The 16227-nt window shown below is 43.8% G+C and overlaps 1 protein-coding gene across 1 annotated transcript; it reads right to left on the minus strand.

Moving 5' to 3' along the window:
- Positions 1-7542: 7542 nt before the first annotated feature.
- On the minus strand, positions 7543-8316 carry LOC121760266. Its single transcript, XM_042155914.1, has one exon. It carries the CDS (start codon positions 8127-8129, stop codon positions 7659-7661), a length of 471 nt encoding a protein of 156 aa, XP_042011848.1. The 5' UTR covers positions 8130-8316; the 3' UTR covers positions 7543-7658.
- Between the last annotated feature and the right edge of the window lie 7911 nt (positions 8317-16227).

Raw genomic sequence — 16227 nt, forward strand, 5'->3', positions numbered from 1 at the left:
AGAAGCTCGGAAGATCACATGCCGAGCACTTCGGTACGAACTTCATGAAGGAGTCCTATACAGAAAGTCCTACCTTCAGCCGTTATTGCGATGTGTAGGGCCAGAAGAGACGGACTACATCCTTAGAGAAGTTCACGAAGGATCTTGCGGTAGCCACATCGGAGCTAGAGCTTTAGCTAAAAAAGTTCTGAGATGGGGGTATTATTGGCCAACTTTGGTACAAGACGCAGTACAGCTCGTCAAGACATGCACGAAGTGCCAAATCCATGCAAATATCCCAAAGATGCCGCAGACCGATCTATCCACTATGCAGAGCCCTTGGCCTTTTATGCAATGGGGCATAGACATAGTGGGACCACTTCCACAAGCTCCTCGGCAAATGAAATTCCTTATCGTTGCCGTGGACTACTTTACAAAGTGGGTAGAAGCTGAACCATTAGCTACGATAACGAGCTCGAAGGCACTGGATTTCGTCTGGAAGAACATAGTGTGCCGATTTGGCTTACCCCACATCCTCATTTCGGATAACGGGAATCAGTTCACCGACAAGACATTCAAGAATTGGTGCCAAGAGCTGAATATTCAACAGCGGTTCACTTCGGTCTCCCACCCACAAGCAAACGGACAAACGGAGGTAACAAACCGTATCTTGGTGAAATGGTTAAAAGCTCGGTTAGAACAAGCCAAAGGACAATGGGTAGAAAATCTCCCTCAAGTCCTATGGTCCTACCGAACTACACCCAAAGCTTCCAACGGTGAAACTCCGTACAGTCTGGTGTACGGCGCTGAAGCCGTGATTCCGGTTGAGATCGGCGTACCCAGTCCCCGAACTCTAAATTTCTCCTCAGAAATGAATGATGACGGACTGAGAGCCGAACTAGATCTCGCCGAAGAAAGAAGAGAATTGGCCTGCATAAAAGCAGCCAAGTACAAGGAGCAAGTAGCCCGGTATTTTAACCAAAGGGTGAAAAAGCTGCAATTTCAAGTGGGAGATCTCGTCTTGAGAAACAACGAAGTAAGCCGAGCAGAAAAGATGGGCAAGCTCGAACCCACATGGGAAGGTCCATATCGGGTGTCAGAAGTCCTCGGCAAAGGGTCTTACAAATTGACTCACATGTCAGGAGAACAAGTACCCCGAACATGGCACATTTCCAACCTCAAGAAGTTCCATTTGTAAGAGACAGTCCGGTCAGTCCGTCTTGTGTCTAGTTCGGTCCTAGAGGTATGTGTTTTCTTTGTTTTTTTTACTTTGTCTATGTGCTTTTTGTTTGTCTATGTGCGTCTTGCTTGTCTAGGTGTGTTTTGTCTGTCTATGTGCGTGTCGTCTCTTACAAATGTTACTGAGGTATCTTGTTCTTCAAAGGCTGATCCCCTTTTTAGAACATATATAAGCCAACGATTGTGAGTCCAAGCTTCTAAGGAGGATACAAGACCACAATTCAGCTTAAAAAACAAGCAGTTCGTCTGAAACGAACTGCAACAATAAGCCAACGATTGTGAGTCCAAGCTTCTAAGGAGGATACAAGACCACAATTCGGCTTAAGAAACAAGCAGTTCGTCTGAAACGAACTGCAACAAAGGGAAAGTCCGATCCACGCGATAAAACTCGCCGAATTAGGACAAGGGAAAGTCCGATCCAAGCGATAAAATTCGCCAAATTAGGACACAAGCTTAGTCCGGTCAAAGAAATTTACTTCATAAGACCAAAGACGAGTCCGGTCAAAGAAGTTTACTTCATAAGACCAAAGACGAGTCCGGTCAAAGAAGTTTATTTCATAAGACCGAGGACCAAGTCCGGTCAAAGAAGTTTACTTCATAAGACCAAAGACGAGTCCGGTCAAAGAAGCTTACTTCATAAGACCGAGGACGAGTCCGGTCAAAGAAGTCTACTTCATAAGACCGAGGACGAGCACGATGAAATTTTTTCGCTGAGCTGTAAATACGCAGTGATAGAAGCGAAATGAAGATTTCATTTATTAAAACTTGTTCGGCATACAACTCCGCTGCCCTACGAGAAGGTGTTACGCCATTACAAAGGACTATTCTACTGTCCCTGGTTGCTAAAGTTGAGCCATCTATTCACAAAATCCTCGTGAAGCCGAGTTCGGGCATTCTCGGCAGCTGAAGAATAAGCAGGTCGACGAGATGCTCTAATCGACCTACCGCCTCTTCCCTGAGCCCGGGAAGCTCTAGCACCTCGGCGGCGAAGAGTCTCTTCACGAAGCATTTGTTGATCTTGCTCACTCATAATCACAGCTCCTCTACGAACTTCAGTCCGTTCTCGTCTTGACGTTTCCGGTTGCTCCTGAGTCCGTTCTCGTCTTGACGTTTCCGGCTGTTCCTGAGTTCGTTGCTGACTTGGAGTAGGGTCTTGAGCAAGTGAATCAGGGGTTTGAGCTGGAGTGCGACCATCTGTTGGCGGGAAATGCCTAAGGAATCTCTCGATTGAAGGACGCCGGGAAAGAATGATGTCGTACCGAGAAGCCCAGCGCCGCAATGATGTCACGACTTGTTGGCAAGCCGAGCTCTCCAGCGCATTGTTCCTCCGGAGTACGTGATATTCCTCCCACAGTTCGTCAACTCGTTCCTGAACTTCAGAGATGGTCATTCCCCCGCGCCTGCAGATGAAATCCTCATACGCAGTCCTCTCAGCGACGGCGGTATTCAGCTCGGCCTCCAGATCTTTCTTTTCGGACTCTAAGTCCTTATTGTCGGCCTCCAGCTTCACTGAACGAGCCAAGAGTTCGTCATTCTTCACCTGGTCAGCTATGGCTCTTTTCTCAGCTTCGTCTAAAGCCGAAGAGTACAGCCGCTTCCAGTGAAGTACCTCCAGCTCCTTAAGAGTTCAGAATATAGAGCAGCTATGTCAGTTCGGCATTTCAGATTACTCAGCAGGTAGTAAACCACAACAGGAGTAAAAGAGAGTACGAAAGGCTATACGAAGACACAAGAGCAGAAAGAAGAATTTTTTCATTCATAAGAAAAAAATTTTTCTACACAAGGGCTTCAAGGCCGTTTTACAAGAAGGAAGAAACTAAACTAAGAGAAGGGAGACGAAATCATACTCCGCCAGCTTCGTCTCCGCCTTCTCGGTGAGGTTCAGCTTCCTTCTCCTTGTCTGCTTCAGCTTCAGCCTCGGCCTCCCTGCTCTCCCCAGCCTGCTCGGCGCCACCGTAGCCGATCTGCTGCGCCTCCTGCTCGGCCTGCTCATCGCCGGTCTGCCGCTCATGCTGCTCGGTCTCACCCTCTCCATGGAAAATTGGAGCGGGTGAAACTGACCCTATGGAGGCAAAGATAGCCTCCATGTTCTCATCGCGGTCAGCTCGGCAACTACGAACTTGGTCTGCAGAAAGCAGGACCGAGGACGAAGCAAGCTCCTCAAGCACCGGCAGACTCTGAAGCCGAGCTGCTATCTCTCGGCCGTACAGCGGCAGGATGACTTCGGGACCCTGCTCGGCTTTATCGGTCATCAGTTTCAGCAGATCACCGACAAAGGCTGAAAATTGGTTGCTCAGAAAGAGTTTCTCCGCGAAAGCACGGAGAACCTCCCCTTGGGCAACCACGGCGGCAGCATCCCTCCGTTTCGTCTGCTCTCGCTGGATGACGAGCTGGTTTTTGGCAAGAGCTTCATCCTGGGCCGAAATCCTAGCAGCTCTGGCTTTCTCAAAGTTTGCCTCAGCCTGCTCGGCCCGGTGACAAGCAGCCGCCAACTTCCTCTGCATCTCAGCATAGTCGTTGGACGCTTTGGAGAGTTCAACGGCGACGAGCTTGGAGAGCATATCGTTCCTCTGAAAATGGAAAAAGCAAAAAGTCAACAGAGGGGCCACAAAAAATACAGGAAAAAAAGCAAGGCCAGAAAATCAAGAAGAGAATTCACCTCGGCGAAGTCCGTGGGCCATAAAAAGGGCTCACAGATATGTTCCGAAGGAGGCGCCAAGACCACGTCTTTCTCTGGTGCTCTCGGGGGCTTCTGGGTCTTCCCCTTCCTACTTGCCGAAGTCGACTCCGGCTTCTTTGGATCCGAAGAGGTTTTTTGCCTCTTCGGATTCTTCTCGGCATCAGGCGCCGAGCTGGTAGCCTTCTCTTTCTCCGGCTCCTTAAGCTCGGAGGATTTGCGGCTAATCTTATTCAGCATATACACTGCCAAAAAGCAAGAAAGCAAAGTTAGTTTTCGCCACAAAAGCAGTAAGGCACAAAAAAGAATTCCTCACCCTCGGTCTCTTCATCCGAAGACGAGGAGTCGAACACGAAGTCGCCCTTGACGAGCTCAGACTCCAGGTACTGCTTCCTAATCATAGGAATCTTATTGAGCTCGCCCTCGAGCTCGTCCAACGGTTCTAACCGAGGATGAGGAATCACGGACTTCGGCCCTCTCCAAGGAAAGCCCGGAGCCGCTGTCCTATTATAAAAAAAGAAGCGGTTTTGCCATTTCGGCCATTTGGTTTTGCAGAAGGCCCTAAAAGGCTGTAAAGGGATCAAGTAAAACCAAGATCCCTTCCTCTTAAACTGGAAAAAATTAAGGATTGCCCTCAGAGACAGATCCTTATCTAGCCTACGCAGTTCGGCAGCAAAGGCCGATAAGTGCCTCCAAGAATTCGGAGTCACCTGACCTAAAGGGAGTTGAAAGAAATCAAGAAGCTCTACAAAAGGTGGGGGAAGAGGGAAACGAAGCCCGCATTCTAAGCAGGCTTCGTAAACGGTGGCATAACCCTCCGGCGGCTCGTTAGCCCTATGATCGTCGTCGGGAACCACCGCCTTCCCCCTGGGAAGAAGATATTTTTCGTATATGGATATCACAGTATCCTTACTCAAGACGCTGTGAAAATACTCTACAGTCTTCTCCCCGGATTCTTTCCGGCTAGAAGACCCCTTATCCCCTTTCCTACCGCTACCTGACTCAGAAGAAGAAGAAGAAGACATGGTTCTTACTCTTTGAAAGTCTGAAGAAATTCTGAAAGAATTCTTGAAAGTGGAAGGAAATTTTTGCGCAAAAGAGAGAGAAGGCAGAAGAAGCAATAGCAAAAGTGTTCAACTGATGAAGAAAGGACGTATTTATCAGATTCGGAGAGGATTTCGAAATCATCGCACCGTTTCGAATCCCACATTTTCAGGATTCAACGGCCGGATTTTACTGTCGCATTTAATGCAGTCACGCGCAAGGCACGTCCCCTGACGTCAGCCTCCCCCGTACCTTTATCCAGAATGCCGAACTGACTCGCTTCGCCGAAGTGATTCACTTCGCTTTTCGGGGGGGGTAGTGATGGGGTACGTACTAAACAAGCCCAATAGCAGTGACGGCCCATCAGCCCAAAGCCCAAGGAAGAGTATCAGTTCGGCATTACCAAAGAGTTCGGCCCTAGCCTACAGCTCGGTAAAAGCCGACCAATCAGTTCGGCATTACCAAAGAGTTCGGCCCTAGCCTACAGCTCGGTAAAAGCCGACCAATCAGTTCGGCATTACCAAAGAGTTCGGCCCCAGCCTACGGCTCGGTAAAAGCCGACCAATCAAGCTCTACTCTCAGATCGGCAAAAGCTGCTCGGCAATAGCTCAGCAGTTCGGTCTCAGTATTCGACCGAACTGGGAGATAGTGGACCCATGCAGAACCTCCACGACCTCCACTACACGATCTATTTAGTGGTGGACCCATGCAGGACCTCCACGACATCCACGACATCCACGACATACTTAGTGGTGATGTAAGCCACGACCTAGTTAGTGGTGATGTAAGCCACGACCTAGTTAGTGGTGATGTAAGCCACGACCTAGTTATTGGTGATGCAAGCCACGATCTTAGTTCAATGTATAAATAGAACTCAGATCAGATAAAGAAGGGTTAAGTTCTCTAGAGATAAAAGATCAAATAGCAAGTCTGTATTGTAAGCTGTAGAAAACAGATCAAGCAATACAACTCTGCCCTCTTTTCTTCCCGTGGACGTAGATTTACCTCAGTAAATCGAACCACGTAAATCTCTGTGTCGTGATCTGTATTTTCCTGCATTCATCACCATCAAAAATTCGCAAAACCATCAGAGCTCAACGAGGAGCGCGGCGTAGTTGGGCACGACAACACCGCCGAAGCCATTAGGGAAGGCGGAACTCAAATTGCAGAGACCACCGTCGTCGGCCATCGTGTTATTTCCGAATCCATCGGCGGACAAGTTAGTTACTACTCCCATTTTCGACCCTTCAATTTATTTGATGCAAAACTAAATCATGTCATTTTTGTGTAGCTTTTGGGGCGATTTGCTATGGATGAATGATGATCAAGAATTCGTTTTACTATATATCATATGCTCCTATGTAAGCTTGGTGCTTCACTTTCAGTTTTTGTAACCTATACTACTATAATTTCAGTTTTTATTTTATTTATTACCAAGAATTGATTGCATTGGTTCATTTTAACATATTTTGTTGAATTTATAGTGCATATTATCTATTGCCCTAAATTAGAGTACATAATAATTAATTTTTAATTTACTGTCAACTGTAATGAAAAATGATTACTATAGTTGACAAATTATTACTATCATAAATTTTCAAATAAATGAATAAATACTAGTATGATGTATTATAGCAAAGTTTATTTATGCAAAGAAAAATACTCCATTTAAGTAATCAATTTCAGTGTGGTAGGTGTACATGAATGAGATGGTATAGATATAAAACACAATCGCATTGCCAAAAGTTGGGCGATAACCTATCTCAAGGGTTTTTTCTTTTTTTTTTCTAGAACACAATTGTCATTCCTCAGTGTACTGGACTTTTTTTTGTTTCTGCTTTGGGAGAGACGCGTCTCCTTTTTAATGAAAGGCATGATGATTATGTGTCTTTGTGAGAGACGCATGAGGGACATGCGTCTCTCAATTTTTTCAAATTGTGAGATTGTAGTGGCAAAACACCCGACTGGGTGATTTGCACAAAGACGCATAATCGTCATGCGTGTTTTATTAAAAGGTGACGCATGAGGTCATGCGTCTCTCCCAAAACCGGAACAAAAAAAAAGTCCAGTACACTCGAGGAATGACAATGTGGTCTAGAACAAAAAAAAATAGAAAAAACCCCTATCTCAATAATCAAAAGATGGAGGCAGAATGGCAAAAGTGAAATAAAAATAAAATCTCTCTTTCGAATTTGATTTCGGAGTGACCACGCCCCACCACCAAATTCACTACTCATGGAAAATTCTTAACCCTCGCTCACTCATCAGAAGCCCTAAACACATTAAAGATCAAATTCTCTAAAAACACACACAAATTTCATTAAGACAAACAATGGAGCTCAGATATAGTCATTCAATGCTGGTCATATAAGTACAACACATAAATGGAGTAAAAGGAGGAGATGCCTATGCTAATAGAGTATGCAACTGAGCTTCACCATTCTTACACAATATCACATTTCACCACACAAACATCAATAACATGCTAGATAAATTTCACCACACAGATAACAATTCAATCCTAAATACAACTAGTGACTTCTAGATTCACCTTATTTTTACCCCAATTTATGTTCTGAACAAAACCTAACTTCACAAACATCTTAATCACGCCCAAATTGATTATAAGTGGAATTAAAATTGTGTAGTGTATCACAAACCAAGCATTATTCGAAATTGAGAATTGGAGGTTAGAGAAAGAGGATATAATAATTTGAAGTTACTGTACAAGAACAAGCCTACCCCGATTTCCCAAATCCCCACCGTGCTCCGCCCCTTTCGGTACGGTCACCACTAGGTCGCCGTTCTCGTAGGCGGCGGACACGAGCTCTGGCCGCGTGGAGGGCGGCAGGCGGAACCGCCACAGATCGAGCTCGAATTCGGTCCCTGAAAGGTCAACGACGCCGTTTCCCCTTATGACGATCTTCGTGACGCCGGGGTAGATCGCGACGGCGTCAGCCCTGACGTCGCCGCTGATGTCGTCCGTGGCGGCGGTGAATCGGATCGACGCCGGCGTCTCGTCGACCGAGACGTCGGCGTCGGAGTGGAAGGGGAGCTCCAGGACTTTGGCGAAGATGTGCGGCAGCCGCAGAAGCTTCTTCTGCCGGCAGGCGTTGGCCTGAGCGAGGAGCGAAGCGACGTCGTAGCGGAGCGTGATGTTGAGTTTCCTCGGCGACGGATGAACTTTCATTGGCGGCGAGAATCGTGGTATCAGATCAAAATCAACGGAATTCAATTGGGAAAATTAAAATTAAATCTCAGATTAACAGAAAAGGGGATATTTTGAGGGACTTGCAGGTAATTGCAGGCAGAGATTGGATAAAAAGGCAAAATCGTGCACCCAAAAAATATGGGGCAATTAAAAAGTTAAGGAATAATTAAAAGATTTTCGAGAGATATATTGGGGCTACGAATTGATGAAGAAAATCCAAGAAAAAAAAATACTACAGGTACTCCCTCGTCCCTATTTAATTTTAATATGACATTTTTTTCATTTTAATTTGTTCCAAATAAGATAGTATATTTACTTTTTCAGAAATTTTTTCGCTCTAATTAATACACTAAATCACCTTTTTCCAACTACTTTTAAAATATTTATCTGTCTTTCTCTTTCTATTTTAATACTTATACCCACTTTTTTTTCCTCTCTAATTAAACACATTAACCAATAGCTCTTAAAACCCGTGTCAACCAAAAAATATATCATCTTAGTCAACACGGATGGAGTAGTATGTACATAATACATTCAACGCGATATTGTAATTGCACTTTGTAGCGAAAGACGATGATGAAGAAAGGGATGGGCAAGCAAGCACATTGGACATACTTAGAGCATCGGCAACCCCGCTCAATGCTAGCTTGGTCTCGTCTCGTAGGCGAGCTGGCATTGGGCAGTGACTCGGCGTCCAATTTTGATCGTTATTTTTTTTTGAAATTCGGAAATATAAAAAAAATACTAAATTAATACTCCATCTAACCCTAAAACTATGAACAATTGGTTTAACACAGCTTTTAATGTATAATTGGTAAAGTAAGAGAGAGATAATTGAATGTAAGTAGTGTTAGTGGAGTGTGAGTTCCACGTCATTAGTCCTGTAGTATAATAGTATAAGTTGTAAATAAAATTATGTGTAGGAATTATGTGTGTTTACCTATTCCAAAATTAGAAAGTTCATACTTTTCCGAGACAAACTAATAAGGAAATAACTCATACTTTTCAGGGACGGAGGGAGTAAAATTTTTCAGATTCCACAAATGTTACCATTTTATGACCGATTTTATTCATTTTTTCTTTATTTTTTTGTTATACAATTAATCCCAAACTCATCTATAAATATGTCATTCATTATATATTCATATATTTTATTATGTAATTTTTGCATTTTTCAATAAAATATTGTAGGAATTTTAATTTTAAAATAATAAGTATTTCATCTCAATTTAAATTAAATTTGTTGAAAAAACATAAACATAAAATGAAATAGTGGGACCCATGGATAGTTAAAAGATAATATAGATCGGAAATGGAAGGTTGTAAGTGTTATCTCTTTAGCAAGAGATTGAGTAAAATGTGGTGTAAGACCCATGAATAATGTAGAGATGTGATGAATTCGAGATTTATTGGAGATAAGGTTTGTGGAAGAGATGGATTGGAAATAGAGTTGTGGATGCTCTTATTAGTCACACCTCAATTCTCGGGTTATTATTTCTTTTTTCTTTTCTACATTAAACCACAACTCTTAGTACAATAAAGACACTCTTAATTTTCACATTAATTTGCAGTGTTCATTGTTTTACTTTAAAACTGAATTGTGAGCCTATATATAACAAAATTACTTCATAAATAATAAAATAAAATTACAATTCCTAAAAATTTTAATATTACAAATCTTAAAAATTTAAAATTCCTAATAATTACGGGGTTATAAGAAATGTTGATGTAGCCTTCTTGCCTTTCCCATTCATTGATTTCGTAGTCATCAATGCTCACTCCCTCCAACTTGAAAGGACTATCGTTTAACCGTGTTATCAAATGAGGGAAGACAATGTATGGGATGTCAGTTTCTCACTCCATCGGGGTACTCTAGACCCAGTTCCTGTTGGAGGAGAATTTGTTCATATCCTGGCATGATTCGAGGTTGTTGAAAAGGTCATGGGGACAATTGAATTTTAGATTGTGAGAAGGATATATATTGAAAGAAATATAGAGGGAAGAAATAACAAAGAAATGAAAATCCCCCCCCCCCTCCGGCGTCGCGTGTTCCTCCTCCACAACGGAAGTCGTGAGCAGCCATGCCTCTCTCAGTGCGCGTCGTGACGCCCTTCTTGTCACTTACCCCGTGCAATGGAGGAGAACTCGAAATCTAAGAGCATCCACATCCGTGCTCTTGCCAACGAGCACGGATGTGGGCCCGGTCCCACTTTTACTCCCTGCTCTTAGGCAAGAGCACAACACCCACATCCATGCTCTTTCGCAAGGACAAGCTCAAGAGTCCCACCATTCTATTATTCAATTTAAATAAAAACATTTCCAAAAAATTAAAATGCAATAAAAGTACTCGGAATAATATTACAAATTACAAAAAAATTAAAAATTACATAATTAAAATACTAAAAATTAAAAATTACATAATTAAAATACTAAAAATTAAAAATTACATAAATAAACACCTAAAAAATAAAAATTACCCCTGTGGATGACTATTCATCCGGCTCTACCCCCAATGTTCTTTGGAGACCCAGTATCATCGCCACATGCGATCGAAGTTGCTCGGGGGTTATAGTTGACCTATCGGCCAAATTGAGTTGGGCCAAAATCCCCCACAACGAGTTGGTGGGGGGGTTGAGGTGGCACATAGGGAACGGGAGCGAGGGCGGATGGAGTCTTGGCGCAACGGCGGTTGGCCACCGCCTTCTTCCTTCCTTGCGGCCGGCGTCGGGGCTACCCAAGTTAGCTCGGGCAAGTTGGCTAGCCACATCCTCGGAGCCGGCGTCGGATAGGGATAGCGACCTCGACCGTTTGGAGGAGGAGCTAGAGGAGGATGATACGTCTCCCCTATACTTCGGATGCGCCCGCATCTCCTGCCAAATGTTGAGGTACTTGAACGGCTTGTAGTTCATGGATTGGTAGGTCGCCAAGGCGGAATTGATGATGTCAAGCTCGCTCCGGCCGCTCCCCGCCGACCGCTCTTCTTGGAGGTAATACCCCTGGAACTTTTGGATTTCTTCGTTGGCTCTGTATATGACATTGCGCACCATACTCTCGTAGCGCTCGATTGTTCCAGCCGGCCGGTTTTGATTGTACCGGCGACAGATGCGCCACCAATAATGGTCACCGGATTGGTTCGTGTCAACCTCCGGATCTTCGGAGATTGACAAGTACGCTTTGAATAATTGCTCCATCTCCCCCGGAGTGTACGGGGTACGGATACCACGAGTAGGAAGAGGAGGAGTTTGAGAGGGGCCGCTCCCTCCCGCTCTAGGTACGGGTGGTTCAGGTGTCCACCCGTATTTCCCTTTAGGGGCATCTTGGTCGTCGATCGGGTAAGGCCGGTAGCCACCCAGAACTTATGAACCTTGGGTTTGAGGAGGGGCCGAATATTCCGTTTTCGGACTAGGAAATGGTTGTGAACCGAACCAATCGGGGTTCCAACCATGGGAGCCGGATGAGTGATCACCGGAGCCAGACATTTTTTTTTGTGAGTGAAAGAAAGATTGAGAATTGTAAGAATAGAAATGAGAGAATTTAGATGAGAATTGTGTAGTGTGGTGTGAATTTTTTGTGTGGAAGTGGGGGTATTTATAGATGACAATTTGTACTTTTGGGGAAAAAATTGAAAAATAAATTAAAAGTGGGTAGAAAACGGATATAATTTTTTGGGAAGTGGAAAAATATTTTTTTATTTTTAATCAGATTTTTAATTAAAATCCGATTAAAAAAATCAAATTACCAACGACATTGCCGTTGGCCAATGGACGACTGACACGTGGGCTGCTCGCTGACACGGACGTGCTCGATGCATCGAGCAGCGCCGTGCCAGCGGCAAGAGCGCAGCGGGTGCCGCGCCGCTGGCACGAACGGACGGCTGCGCTCAACTCTGTGGATGCTCTAATGTGCTAATCCAATTGATATCTCTGATTAGATATTGTTCGGAAATCCCGTGGAGGGTAAAATCATCATAGACATTTTCTATTAATGATGCTATCTCATCACCTTCATCATACAGCTGCAGCCATCTTCATCATCATCCTTACGCAGCTGCAATCAACCTTGCAGCCTCATATAAACGACCATGCACCTCACCTACACTTGAGCTCTGCTATGGAATGAGAAGAGCAGTTGGAAGTTAGTTTGTGACAGCTGGAAGTTAGTTAGTTAGTTAGTTAAGTGTGTTTGTTAGCTATGCACTGAATATATAAGGTGTGATGTACACTTTTGAATTCATTGAATAAAAGTTTTCATCATTCTCTCAAATATCGTTTCTCTCTTTCTATGCATTCACGAAGTTAATCTTCATGAGTTTGTTATGGTATCAGTGACAAATGCTTCCGCATTCTTCCTCTACTCCAGTTTTTCTTTAAATAATCAGATCTTATTCTCCGATCTTCTCAAATCTCCTTCTCCAATCTTCCCCACCTTCAAATCTCATTCTCTGATCTCTTTTACATCTGAAGTGTGGGGAGAATAGCAAAAGTGCTCGTGCGTGCTTCTGGTGTTATGCTAGGTCGAGATGCCAAGTCCTATGAATCCACTAGATCACTTGGTCTAGGAACTCAAGAGAACACGGAATGCTCTGTCGTTGGGCACACTAAACTCCCCTTCAAAGATTCCTCAACCCGAATACTATGGAATAGTACAGAGAAGCAGGGGTCGATCCCACGAAGATGGACTTTGGACAAGTGCGGCTGCTGCCACGCAAACTGGGTTGAGGTTTAACTACGACTAGACCTAGGCAAGAAATGTAAACACTAGACCTAGGAAACTGTAAACATGCTGAGATCAAACATCATCAAGACTATGGGATATTAAATTCCCTTCCTAGACCGTGTAAACGGCTACCTAATAGAACCAGACATGAAGCATATAACAGTGGGGACCATAATTCCAGAATTAGCAAGTACGGCAGAAAGGCTGCAAATAACAAACTGAAACTCTAACTAACGACGACATGCATTTTTTTAAATGAATCAAAAACGAAGATGAAGAAAACAGAGCACGTACCTAGATTCGAACAGAATATAAAAGTTGGGTCTTCGAAAACTTACAACAAACCGGAAATAACACAGATCTACATATACTAGACGGAATGAAATGAAAACACGAAGGCTAGGCATAAATTTTAATCAACTCTGCTCAGATTCACGTCGGATGCTTAATCCACTCCGGATCCAAGCGATCCGAACCAAACAAGAACCTCAATCAACTCCATATCTTCCGATCTAACAGATCAACTCCGATCAACACCGAATTCAAACGATTCCAATCAACTCAGCTACAACACCGAATTCAAACCTACGATTCAACCACCAACAAACTCTGATCAACCCGATCCAGCCATTACTCTGCACAGATTCAGTGAGCAATTGCGAAACGCATCCAACACAAGTAAACTAACTCAAACTCCAGAAAATCACAGGAGTGAAATCAGAAATCAACATCAATGACATAACAGAAAATTAAACTTGCATTAAACACAAAAATAGTCGGTAAAAACAGAGAGCCAAGCTCCGAACAACAAAGCTCGGTGAAATCCACAAAATACGAGGAATTAAAATGGAACTTGTTTCTTCGCCCTCGACAGGACACTGTTACAACCCAACTGTAATGCGAGAAAGCGAAAAGTGAACCCAAAATGCACCCAAGTGTATAAAAGAAAAGTGAGCTACGAGCCACAGACTGTTAATGAGGCCTCCACCCCAGAAGGTTCTTTCCTCCATCCTTTCAGAATGCATGCTTCCTTCCTTATATAGGCGCAGACATAATCTTCTAGAAGCCTTCGTAGAAATCTCCATTCTACCCTTCAGCTCTGAGATTTCCTCCGTCTTGCAATTTTCCTCCACAATGCTCACTTCTTCGCCAGTTTCCTCGGACATGTGATTGTCCTCTTCTTTTCCTGGACCTGGCGAAATTCTTCTACACACCTGGCTTAAAATGTGTGTTAGACCCAGTAAATCCACGAATTTATCCCCTAGACCTATGCATGAAATTAGCCTTATCAAACTGCTCACACTTAAACCATGCTTGTCCTCAAGCATAAAAGACAAGAAAAAGAAATAAGGCAAATTTCAATGCACAGTTCCCAAGAACGACTCTACAAGCAAAACACAAACAAAGCACTGACTCCTAGACATAGACAACTACAGACTCACAAAAGAAAACAACATACAAAAACAAAACACAACAGATAAGCATGAACTAGTTTCAACTTTTAGGCGACTGTCCCCACAAGCTTAAGTCATATCCGATCGTCTACAGTATTCAAATCCTCCCCCTTCCCTCTTCTACCTAAACGATCTGTCAGTTTGTCAAGATAGCCTATTGATTTCCCAGCAGTTAGGTTCGCTCGATCACTCATTCCTCACCAGGGATGTTAGGATCGAAACGTTCCAAAGTTAAAGTTACACCACTGATGCGTCGGGTTATGAGAGTTTCTCCTTCTTACTACTCCTTTTCCCTATTGATTTCCTAGGTCAGGTTGCGATTGCATTCCTGCCCTATTATTTTTTTTTCTTTTTCTATATATATCTCTTTTTCCCCTGGACCTCGTCCAGCTTATACCTCCTTTTCCTGTTCTATTTTTTTCCGTTGGACGAAGTCCAGGGGATGTTAGGATTGAAACGCTTCAAAGTTAAAGTTACACCACTGATGCGTCGGGTTATGAGAGTTTCTCCTTCTTACCACTCCTTTTCCCTATTGATTTCCTGAGTCAGGTTGCGATTGCATTCCTGCCCTATTATTTTTTTTTTCTTTTTCTATATATATCCCTTTTCCCCTGGACTTCGTCCAGCTTATACCTCATTTCCCCGGACTTCGTCCAGCTTATACCTCATTTTCCCGGACTTCGTCCAGCTTATATCTCCATAACCCATTTTTTCTCCTTTATACTCTACTCCCTAAGCATCAAGTGGCAACCCATTTTTACATGTTAGCTCAAAGTGTTTATGCTTATAACTCGCTCTTATAGTAGGGCTGCACAGCTAGGTTATCTAAGGCCTTTTCTATCATCCTTACTTCATTCAGACCGCTTTTAGTTTATTAAGGAAAAAGGCATCAAAGTTGACATGTATCCTATCTTCAATCGCTCTCACTAAGAGAATCTTGCCTTATTATCTCTCTAGCTCATGCAACACACAAAAACGCTAAACCTAGAGACTCTAAGACTCCTATTTACAAAAACAAATACTGCACTTACTCCCTCCCCCTTCCACTTCACTCAAGCTTGTCCCCAAGCTATCCTAGTGAAGTGGGGAAATAGGGAAGTATGAACAGCACAAAACAGACCAAACAACACAAACAAACAAACAACGTGCATAAAACAAAACAAACTTCTCACACTTAGATCGTACAACAAGCTAAGTGGGAGAAGGCGCAACAAACAAAACCAAAACATGCCAAAACCGAACAACCCCTTCTCACACTTAGACCAAAGATTGGGCTAAGTGTGGGAAGGTGCAACACATATATACAAAATAGAGCATGCTGGTCACAGAAAAACACAAAAGGAAGGAAAAACGAAAAATAAAAGAAGAAAAAGTAAAAGTTACTTGGCTCGGGGGGGGGGTCAATTCGGGGTCTGGCCCCCGCGGGAGCCAGACTTGGGCGGGGCGGATGGTTGGGTCACTCTAGCTTTCTTCTTTGCCAGCGAATTTGGCTGTGCTGTCATCTCCTCACTCTGTCTAGGCACTGACTTTCTCACGGTCAAGGGTTTAGTCGCGGACGGGGCAGTCAGAGGCTTCGTCGGCTGGGGAGGCTTCTGGAGAGATAGACTTCCTTGCCCTGGTGATTTAGAAGCGCTGCCAGGGCCAGGAAGTAACTTCGGTGCCTCGAGGAACTTCTCTTTAAACCACTTCGCCATCATCATCATCAGCGAGACGGCCTCTGCCATCCTATCAGTGTGCTTGGACGACGTTGCCACAAGATCAGTAATACATCCCTTGAGGGCCACGATCTCCTCTCTGACTTTCCCGACTTCCATTCTTACCTCGGTTACCTCCTTCCTCACTCCTGTGACTTCCTTCCTTACTTCTGCAACATCTTTCCGTACTTCCTCAACATCTTTACGTACTTT

This window comes from Salvia splendens, chromosome 13, assembly GCF_004379255.2.
Source record: "Salvia splendens isolate huo1 chromosome 13, SspV2, whole genome shotgun sequence".
NCBI lineage: Eukaryota > Viridiplantae > Streptophyta > Magnoliopsida > Lamiales > Lamiaceae > Salvia > Salvia splendens.

What these genes read in the sequence shown, in the direction of transcription:
- LOC121760266 (XM_042155914.1), bottom strand. Translation starts at nt 8,129, where the DNA reads ATGAAAGTTCATCCGTCGCCGAGGAAACTCAACATCACGCTCCGCTAC.